Source organism: Cyprinus carpio, chromosome A6, assembly GCF_018340385.1.
Source record: "Cyprinus carpio isolate SPL01 chromosome A6, ASM1834038v1, whole genome shotgun sequence".
Lineage (NCBI taxonomy): Eukaryota > Metazoa > Chordata > Actinopteri > Cypriniformes > Cyprinidae > Cyprinus > Cyprinus carpio.
Window position 1 is genome coordinate 32,131,394 of NC_056577.1, and position 11,971 is coordinate 32,143,364.

The window sequence follows — 11,971 nt, forward strand, 5'->3', positions numbered from 1 at the left end:
TTGATGTCCACCAAGGTTGCGTTTATTTGATCAAAACACAGTAAAATGGTGAAATATTATTACAATTTAAAAAACTGTTTTTTTTAAGTAAATACATTGTAAATGTAATTTATTCCTGTGACGCAAAGCTGAATTTTCAGCATTCTTCAGAAATCATTCTTAAATTGCTGATTTGCTGCTCAAGAAACATGATTATTTGATTATTATCAATGTTGAAAACATTTAATATTTATGTGTATTATGTTAATTATTCCAACATTTTATCTTATTATTTAAAAAAAAAAAAATTCTTTGCAATAACATGTGATATTATATGATAATATGTTGAGCTGGTGTTATTTAGATGAACATTATGCACTTGTGAAGCAGTTTCCAGCACCATGTCAGTAGGAAAAAGGGCTAAGAGTGACAATGATAAGAGAACAGCGCGGTTGAATGAGTACCAGAAGAGGGCAGAGTTTCACGACACTCGAGTTTCTTACAAACAGCAACACCTAGAAATGGAAAAACAGTCAAAGCCGGAGTCGACTGAGATTTAAATCAAATGATCAGGAAACCCACACCACAAACACTAAAACATCATCTGAGATTAGTAGCTTGGTTGGTTGGTTTGTTAATGTCATATCAGCTTCCTTGATATTTAAATGGCGAGTAACATGTTGAAATGCCATAAAAGAGTCATTTGAAAGGTTTTTAATGTTTGCTTTGGATAAAAACTCACTGTTATTAAAATGAGATTAAATGAAGTGCAATAAAATAATGTGTGTATGTTGCACATACTGAATGATTTGCCATGGTATTTATATGCTATTTTTTGGAATATCATGTTAATAGCATAAAAAAACAAAAACAATGCAATTCATAAGAGAGCCTTGTAATGTGATCTTACCGAGGAAAGCGTCCACGAGGCAGCTGACGCCCCTCATCGCTCTGAAGAAGATCTGAGGCAGCTGTTTGAGGCAGGGGTGCTGAATGACCTCGTGAGGAACGCTGTTCCCCCCCAACAACTGCTCCTGAAACTTTGGGGTGGAACTCACTATGACGGGATTGCTCAGGTCCACGGGGTTACTGATAAACGAACAACTTATGTAAGTGACTAGGATCAGAAAGGACCGAGCGGACTGACACAGTAAGCAGATGAAGACCTGAGCATGTGTAGAAATCGATACCACGTCTGAGACACACAGTCGTTGTCCATCTCAGCGGGGATGAGGCCGGCGTCTTCCTCTGGAACTTTAAACGGAGGGAAGGACGGGCCGTACATGAACCGCAGCAGTCTGTGTGGACCACAAAACAAATGAGATGAAGGGCAAGCACACAATTCCTGTAGCTCTAACAGTTGAGCACGGAAGGCATTGATTAATGCAAAAACCCGCTTTGGATAAAAGCTGTAAAATGCATAAGCATAAATGTAAATTCGACTGAATTAATGTATATATGTGACCCTGCAGCACAAAAGCAGTCTTAAATTGCACAGGTATATTTGTAGCAATAGCCAAAAATACATTGTAAGGGTCAAAACGGTCGATTTTTCTTTTATGCCAAAAATCATTAGGATATTAAGTAAAGATCATGTTCCATGAAGATATTTTGTAAATTTCCTACCGTAAATATAACTAAACTTTGTTTTGATTAGTAATATACATTGCTAAGAATTCATTTGAACAACTTTAAAGGTGATTTTCTCAATATTTAGATTTTTTTGCTCCCTCAGATTCCAGATTTTCAAATAGTTGTATCTCAGACAAATATCGTCCGATCATAACAAACCACACATCAATGGAGAGCTTATTTATTCAGCTTTCAGATGATGTATAAATCTCAATTTTAAAAAATTGACCCTTATGACTGGTTTTGTGCTCCAGGGTCACATATAGCAACATCCTGAGGTCAAAAGGTCACTGGGGATTAAACTTACGACTTCATGACCTTTCTGGATTGTTACACTAAATTACATTTCAGTAATTCATGGTAAAAAAAAAAAAAAGTATGATAGTCATTATTTTTCAGAAAACACTTTCCGATGCATGAGAAAAAAAATTAAAGTTGTATTAAACATTTATTTGCATTGATGTTTGAAACCACGCTTTTCATCTTTTGACTCATAACACTGAGCAGTAATGATATTCTGTAGTGTCCCTGTTAAATAAACTATAGAACATGAAAATAAACCAAGCTGCAGCTATGATGGAGCACCTGGAAGTGAGAGCAGCGATGACTTTACTCCACTGCTCCACCACCGGAGGGTGATGTCTCCAGTTGGCCAGCATCTCTCGGGCCGTCTTCCAGTAGGGCGGCGTGGGGAAGCAGCGCGTGCAGGCCAGGAACCAAACCTCAAACAGCACGCTGATCAACTTCTCAGCCAACTTCTCTGCTATTCCACCTACAGGAGACACGACCAGTGAGACCCGTCAGACAGTCCGGTGTTCACATGTTTCTATACAAACACCGCAGGCACATACAGCACTTGGAAATGCACTTGAGGGGGTTAAAAGCAGAATGTGCAACTTGTTTTTGCTGAATTACTTTCTTAAAAATGTATTGTAGAGCTGACTGGTTATTATTTTAGCACATGAAAACGATTAAAACAAAAGCTTTTGATGTAAGAAACCTTGAAAATCTAACATTTCAATAATAATAACTTTGGAAAAGCAAAGCAAATTTTAGCCATTTCTGCACTCGTTATCTACAAACAGGAAACACAATTACATCAAAGGAGGTTCATTTGCATACTGCACACAAAATGCAGATGCAAAATGCACATGCAGCTTCTCTCATTTGTTTGTCAGTCAATGTAAAATCTAGTTAAAGACCGAACTTCATCGTGTTTGTCCACGGTTGACGTACGCACCTCCCACAGTGGGCGGGGCCAGTAGTGTGTCATTGATGCGCAGCAGGAAGAGGAGCAGCACTTCCCACGTCTCCCTGGCCATGCCGGACGAGTCACGTGCCAACTTCTGCACTGCAGACAGCACTTGCTGACACAATTTAAAGTGCACCAGGCTGAAGTGCTCTAGTCTGAAAGAAAGAAGCATTCATACTGACACTTATTAGACAAAAAACATGCATGGGAGTCATTTTATCAGAACAAAACAAATAATCATATTGTCTTCATCATCAAATCATCAGTACAAAGCTTAAACGTTTAATCTTTTTAATGAGATTTCTAATACATGTGTATTAGTATACTGATAGTTCACAAGTATGCTAACGGTATATACTAATAGTGTGCACACACACACACACACACACACACACACACACACACACACACAAACACGCACGCATGCTCACACACACACACACACACACACCCACAAACACACACGCATGCTCATACACACACACACACGCATACATACACACACACACCTACCTGCAGGTGACACACACACGCATGCTCATACACACACACAGGCATACACACACACACGCTCATACACACACACACACACCTACCTGCAGGTGACACACACGCATGCTCATACACACACACACAAGCATACACACACACACACACACGCATACACACACACACACACACACACACACGCATGCTCACACACACACACACACACACGCATGCACACACACACACACACACGCATGCTCATACACACACACACACACACACACACACACGCATGCTCATACACACACACACACACACACACACACACACACACACACATATGCTCACACTCACACACACACACACACAAACACACATACACACACACACACGCATGCTCACACACACACACGCATGCACACACACACACACACACACACACACACACACACACACACACACACACACACACACACACACACATGCTCACACTCACACACACACACAAACACACATACACACACACACACGCATGCACACACACACACACACACACACACACACACACACACCTCAGCTAAGGTAAAAAAAAAAGGATTTTTGATTGTTGAAAAGTAAGCATTTTTGTAATTTCATTAAACATTTCTGTGCTCATTATCTTAAAACATGCAACAATTAAAAATAAAATATTCTCAATAAAATATATTTTCTTTTAATGTAATATTTACATATTTATCAAATAGCTGTATGAGGGGAAAAATAATATATTTTATATATTTACAATGTAGCAATAAGGAGAAAAGTAATTATTTTCTTATTCTGAAATTATCAATAAAAACTGACTCAAACATTTTAATAACAAGTCTTTTAATTATACACACACACACACACACATATACAAAAATAAAATGAAATCTTGTTATTAAAATGCTTAAATGTTTGAGTCAGTTTGTATTGATATGTTATGATGATACTCAGGCTGCACTAAACAAACACAAAATAATTATGCTGTTTTTTATTTCATGAGATGATAGGTGGACACCACTCACTGAAATAAATGGCACAACATCAATGCAACATACTACTGTTTGAAATGACTGTTGCATACTGTACAATGTTTCACATTCTGTAGATAGTGTAGAGTATAAAGTGTGGATCAGTGCAGTCATGGAAGAGTTTATGTGCACGGTGCATCATGGGTATTTGAAATGCCAAACACACCTGGGCAGGAAAAGGTTGTGCAAGTGTTTGAGGATGGTTTGGACGTAGAGGTTGGGCTCTTTGATGATGGGCTGGGGTATAGAGTCTCGTGGAGACACCAGGGCCATCATCCAGTCAGTGTAGACGTCCACACACAATTTTGGATTGTCTCCATCCAGCGGCAGCGTCAGGCCGTAACACAGCACCTCCATGGTCCACTTCACCTGAGGAGGACAAGCACAGCTTTAGACGGACTGATGACTACCTAAACCGGTTCGAGATGGATCACCAATCCTTGAGCTTGAGAGGGAAAGGTCTGATGACTCTCTCTCACGCGCCTCTGAGAGTGAACACGCTGCTTCTCTCAGCAGGAAACAGAAAAGCAATGCATTTAATGGATCCGTGTTTTTGCACGATTATTTTCCGAACAGCATCGGTCACCACGGGCAGCAATGAGCTGGATCAGAGGTCAGGGAAAGAAAAAAAAAATCAGAGTCCGAGAGGGAATTGACAGGATTTCCTCTGCTCTTATCACAGTACACAGAAGCCTACAGGAACCACACGCACAATGCAATGAAATTCAGCACTGAACACACACACACACACACACACACACACACACACACACACACACACACACACACACACACACACACACACACACACACAAGCAAATGAGGGTTTTAAGCAGTGCTGAAACCCACCTAGACAGGGAACTAAACAATGCCTTAATAACATCACAGAATGTCTCTCATTATACACCGAGGCGTAACTTGAGCAGTGTCCCAGTGTGTTTTGCTTCTAACCAAATTATGCAAATAAACAGCTGAGGAAACAACAGCGTTGGTTTTTAACTTCCTACTAAAATATAACTTTATTAGGAACTTGCATGGTTTACGTCCAACGGAGCTCATAAAGTCTATTTGTAGGCCGATCCGGAGGGCTAATTCAGCAACAGTAAAATGGGTTTATAAATAAAAAAACGATTATTGGATTACATTTAGGTGTTTCGCTAAAAAAAAAAAGACCACAACTTCTACAGGGAAGACTTAATGGCTTCAAATTTTATGTCTGATGGTATATAATTTGTTTTGGATCAAAATGCAAAAGTCTGCCCACTAATGTTAGCCATAATTTACGTATGAATCATAAACTGCAAAAAAAAATAAAAAAAAAGTTATCATCTGAAATGTTTTTTCTCCATAGTTTGTGGAATATTCCTCACATTAAGCCACTAAATATATAAAATATTAAATATGGCGTATACGACTCCTGCAAGTGACAAAAACAGCTTAATAATATGATTCCCAGGTGGGAAAAAACATTTTTAGGCAAGGCAAATTTATTTTTATAACACATTTCATTTACAGTAATAAAAGTGATTTAAAAATGGAAATAAAATAAAATAAATAAAAATGAAATATTTTTTTTTTTAAATGAGAACGGTAGGAAATAAAAAGGTACAAAAAAAAATAAAATAAAATTAAAATTAGAAATAAAAAATAAAAATGCAAAATACAGTTGCACAGCCAGGAAGAAATATTTATGGCTGGTAATCGTTCTGAAATGAACCTCGGCAGGTTTGGGAGCAAATGAATCTGAACCATGCCAAATATCAGTCAGACTGCACACGGACAAACATCTTCCACCCAAACACCTGGAGGCTGCTCTTGAGCTCAGCAGAAGTTAACAGTTAACAGGATTCACGTCTGAATTCATTCAAACACGCCAACACTGTAAGAAACCCTGAATTCCTGCCGCAGCCTCGGGTTTGAACTGAAGACTCTTCACAGACGTGAGATGTTACGAAACACAGACACACACACACACACACACACACACACACACACACTTCTTACCTCCTTGTCAGTCTTGAGGAGGCACTCAGACGGCGCTCCTCCGAGGGGCCGCACCACAGCGTTTGCCACGTCTCGCCCCACGCCGGGAGGGTAAGTGTGTAAGACGCTCAGGTGGCCCTGATCATGCTGGACCAGCAGGTGTAAAGACCGCCACTCAGAGTACATGACCGCGACTTCTACTGGATCTGACAGCGGCCTGAGGAGAGACGGAAGTGCTTCATTTTTAATTCTATTTTAGGACATACAGGTCGAAGATAATAAGGGTTTCCAAGCATCAAACAATAAAAACTGTATATTTATTACAGCTGTACATTAGAACGTGTCCTTTTGATCTGATCATAAAATAATGATTATCAACATTTTTAACATGATTTACAGAAGAAACCCACAGAAATGTCATTTAGTGTAACAATAGTTCAATTAACAACAAATCCTGTCAGGCATTGATATATTTTAATACATCTGAACAAGTATGTTGTATCTGTTACACTCACTGAATGACGATGGAATATTATTTCACCTGTATTTTTGCATTTTATTTTCACAAAAGTTACTTGAAACATTAAAGTAGACAATCTACTTGCATTTAATATGCTTTAAGTATATAAGTATTTAAAGATGATTATTTAAACTAATCTTTAACCCTATATATATATATATATATATCAAATAGTGTAAACTTTTTGTTTACACTTTTGTTTACACATGAAACTAATTTATATTTAATTTAAAATTAAAGTGTAATCTTAACTTTTTGCTTTTTTATTTATTTATATAAAACATTTACAAGTTGTACTGCTGTACACACACACACACACACACACACACACACACACACACACACACACACACACACACACACACTTAACATTTATTTATATTTAATCTAAATTTATCTAAATTTATTTACTAAATAAATAAATAATATACATTTACCAATTACAAGTTAAACATGCATATGTGTGTGTGTGTGTGTGTATATATATATATATACACAGAACAGGTCAAAAGTTTGGATATACTTAAAAAAAATAATTTATTCCTGTGATGCAAAGCTGAATTTTCAGCATCATTACTCCAGCCTTCAGTGTCACATGTAACATCCAGTCTATCACATGATCATTTTGAAATCATTCTAATATTCTGATTTATTATGAGTGTTGGAAACAGTTCTGCTGTCTAATATATTTGATCAATAAAAGGTTAAAAAGAACTGCATTTATTCAAAATAAAAAAAATTCTAATAATATATATTCTAATAATATATTTTCTTTACTATCACTTTTTATCAATTTAACACATCCTTGCTGAATAAAAGTATTGATTTTTATTTAAAAAAAAGAAAGAAAAAAAAATTACTGACCCCAAATTACTGACCAGTAGTGTATATTGTTATTACAAAATATTTATATTTTTAAAACATAGCTTCCTTTTTTTTTTTTTTTTTTTTTTTTTTACTTTTTATTCATCAAAGTATCCTAAAAAAGTATCACATGTTCTGAAAAGTTTCCAACTTTGATAATGAATCATCATATTAGAATGATTTCTAAAGGATCCTAAAAATTCAGCTTTGCATCACAGAAATAAATGATAATTTAAAGTATAATACATTTAAAAACAATTATTTTAAATTGTAATAATATATCACAATATTAAATTTTTTCTGTGTTTTTGATCAAATAAATGCAGGCTTGATGAGCAGAAGAAACTTCTTTCAAAAACATTAAAAATAGTAATGTTTCCAAACTTATGACCTGTACTGTATATTTACATTACATAAAGCTATATTATGACTATTTTTGGTAGCAAGCTTCCTCTTATCATCAGTGTCTGCTGTCACACAGAAACTTGATTATAGACCATGCAGGATTGTGTTTTGACAGCATCTCAAACCCTCAGGAATAGCACTGCTTGTGTCTTACACAGAATAAAGACTGAAATACTAATTAACACTAATGTATGAATTATTGTTATTATTAATATTATTCTATGCATATTAATATATGTTGCATGTAGTTATTTATATATGTGTAATAATTTAAAATAACTACATATATACAAAATTAATTATATATATGTCTGTATATATTATATTTACATACACACACTCTGATGTTTTCAATTCCACTTCCGTAGCCGCTGTGTTTGTTAGCCTCTGTGCTAACCGATCGGTCACGGGTCAATGACGCTTTAAATCCAAACACAAACTTCCACATTCATGTTTACATATTCATTTTACGCCCTTAGACAATTTATATGCAAATTACACTCATTTCATCCCGGAGGGCGAACGGTTAGAGTCTATTAGCAGCTCGCTAGCTAAGCTAACACAGACTGATTCCAACGGTGACCGGGATCATTAAAACCATCGATTTACTGCTAAAAACGTTCAAATAGACGAGCCAAAAAACAGAATTACCTTCTCTGCTCATAAATAAACCGGTCAAAATATCACAACTGCGGTAGTTTTTGACGGTTTCCCGGCTTTAGCGCGAATCAGTCAGATACAGGTTTGTTTGACCGCGAGCGCTTCAAAACAAACAGATGACAGCTGTCAATCATCGATAATTATTTCTACAGAGTCGTTTAATAGTTAGTTTTAAAGAGCTTTGTGTACACTGTAGCAGGCCGCAATGCGGGAGTGTGGCGGTGTCTTAACATCTACCTCGCTCGCTAACTATATAGCGCACTTGGATTCGAGACAAAGGTGCTTTGGAGAATGCCAAGTAGGCAATTAACATGTTTTCGTGTCTGCTGTACCTCAAAACACTGTCTAAGCAAATAGCACATTGTGATTTGAAACAATAGTGCACCGGATTGCTGTCTATTTAGGGAGCTCGCTCGGTTTCGGAACGCGGCCCGAGTGACAGTTGAGCGAACCGAACACACGAACACAACGCACACATATAAATAAACCGCGTTACCTGAATCGGTTCACATATCAATCAGTCGGTCGTTCGGGTGATTTTGCGGGGAAAGCTGGTTTGATCGAGCAGCATGTTTTAATCGGTAGCCCAGATGAGTTCAGATCCGCTCCTCCATCGTCTGCTCGGGCGGCGGGGGTTTGGCTCTGGCTGCGGTGGCTGATGTGAACGAATCGTTCGTTTGAACCGACTCGCCGCAACGATTCGATCGCAAGCGTTCGTAAATGAATCGACTCTGCGGTGTGAAGCGGATTTGGAATCATAAACAACACCCAAATATTGTCTGTCAGGTAAGAAATAAACACAGTTACGGTCTCAATATCAAACAGTTTTCAAATCACACCACTAAATACAGTCAAAACGGCCAGTTTCGTCTAAATTGCGTTAAACAAACGTTAGAAAACGAGGTGAACATTTAAGAAGGCGGGATGTCAGACAGTAATATCGTTTAATATAATTATATGTGATATTAGCAGAGCTGGGTAGATTACTTACAAATTGTAGTCCGTTACTATTTCCAAATTACATGACAAAAATGTAGTTAGTAACGTATTGGGTCAAAAAAATAATAATAATAAAAAACAAAAGAAAAGAAATAACACTCGAAACCAACTCTATATCATATATGTTGGGATCTCATTTATTTAAAATATTGATCTTGAGATCTTCCTGTGAGTGAGAACTCAAACGAGTCGAGGAGTGATTTGTATTGAACCGGTTCTTCAAAACGAAGCATCCGAACGAATCGATTTGTTCAAATGAATCTACTTTGCATCGCTCCTCCTCCAGGGCCGCAAAACCTGAAGGTTTGAGAAAGAAATGCAAATGTTTAGGGCAGGTGTTGAATGACACGTAGTTTTAGGGGATAAAACGTTTAGCTGTTAAAAAGTTTAATCAGTTTAACTTTAATCGATTCTTATTTTGTTCATAAATATGCTCAATGAATAAATTGAAAACAGCGCCCTCTTATGTAAGAGAAGAAGAAATGCGCCCTTTGGTATTTTTTCACAAATGTTTTTTTCTATTCATCCATTTGTCTTTTAGCTTTCAGTCAGAACATCAAATTAACAGAATGTTAATTATAATGACTTTTTATTCTCAGTTCAAAGCAATTATTTTATTTTAAAGTCAATCTTTTAATATGCAACATAATAAAAATTGGTTTAATGACTGCATCATTTATTGAAAGCAGTTGTTTAGTAAAACACTTAATTAAATCAGCCCTCGAAAACATGGCAACCATTGCATGTCAATATAAAATTTAAATATTACTAGCTGCAACTGTTACTGTAAAAGCACAATAAATGATACAATTCTGAACTATGCATTAAGAATCTTTCTTTCTTTCTTTCTCTATTTTTGTTTTGTTTGACATTTGTCAGGGAGAACAATGGAAACAGAGCATCTGAGATTTTGGAAGTGGTTATTATAGTGAAAATTATTCTCCAAACCTCTTTCTGAGCTGCACAGAACCTTGTCAGCATGATTCTGCATCTGTATAACAGGCCCTTTTGATGTCAGAACCACTGCAACACCACACAGCACTTAAACTCAATATCAAATATTCAGGAGGAGAGTATTTACTGCATGGAGGAAGTGCATGTGTGTGTGTGTTGTGCTAAAGCTGATCCCGAAAACTGATTGTTGTGTGGTTTTGTGTTTCTCTGTGTGGTTTGGTTGACTACATTATTGTGCTGCTTCTCTGTTTTCTCTTGAATTTGGTTACTTAGGAAGAGAAAAAGGGAAGATTTGAATGCCGGTTTGTTTGTAATTTTGCAGGCTGTTGTTATTCTGTTTGGTGATATATGTGTGTATATATATATATATATATATATAGTGATTTTTATAATTGTAAAAATATATGTTATTTGTATTTATTTTTTATAATTTACCTTTACATTTATTTTATGTATTTTATAGATTTTATTATTATTAATTATTATATATATTTTGTATATGTATATATATATATATATATATATATATATATATATATATTTAAAATAAGTTGACATTTATAATTCTACAAATATATATTATATATATTATTTTATATTTAATAAAATATATTTTATTTTATATATTTTATTAATCAAAAATTGTTTTATATATTTTATTGAATTTGTATTGTATTTATTTTATTGTATTTGCATTTTGAATTTTACACTGCATTGCGTTTTTAAGTTAATGGAAATGTCCATAAAACTAATGCATAATGTCCCGTGTAATAAGCTGCTAGTACTTTTTTTGTTATTTTACAAATGAATTTTTTACAGTATCTATCTATCTATCTATCTATCTATCTATCTATCTATCTATCTATCTATCTATCTATCTATCTATCTATCTATCTATCTATCTATCTATCTATCTATCTATCTATCTATCGTTCTATCTATCTATCTATCTATAGTACATACTTGTCCAAATATCCATTTTTACATTGATATATACACACACACACACACACACACACACACACACACACACACACACACACACACACACACACACTGTGTATGCATGTCTATCTAGCATGTGTGTGTGTATGTGTGTGTGTATATATATATATATATATATATATATATATATATATATATATATATATATATATATATATATAAAATCTGTAAAAA

General features: G+C 35.6%; 1 protein-coding gene across 5 annotated transcripts in view; it reads right to left on the reverse strand.

The window, feature by feature from the left end:
* The window catches only part of LOC109054215 (Ral GTPase activating protein non-catalytic subunit beta), a 33,495-nt gene extending 23,992 nt beyond the window's left edge, over positions 1–9,503 (reverse strand). For 3 of the 5 annotated variants that reach the window (XM_042759066.1, XM_042759065.1, XM_042759067.1), the window contains exons 1-7: positions 9,336–9,502; positions 6,412–6,607; positions 4,574–4,776; positions 2,852–3,018; positions 2,197–2,383; positions 1,146–1,277; positions 890–1,068 (exon numbers count right to left, since the gene is read on the reverse strand). In XM_042759066.1, the coding sequence (XP_042615000.1) occupies positions 890–1,068; positions 1,146–1,277; positions 2,197–2,383; positions 2,852–3,018; positions 4,574–4,776; positions 6,412–6,576 (1,033 nt within the window). In that variant the 5' untranslated portion in view covers positions 6,577–6,607; positions 9,336–9,502. Of the gene's footprint in view, positions 1–889; positions 1,069–1,145; positions 1,278–2,196; positions 2,384–2,851; positions 3,019–4,573; positions 4,777–6,411; positions 6,608–9,335 lie in introns of all 5 variants that reach the window. The other 2 variants (XM_042759064.1, XM_042759063.1) reach the window with 1 other exon arrangement.
* Positions 9,504–11,971: the final 2,468 nt, after the last annotated feature.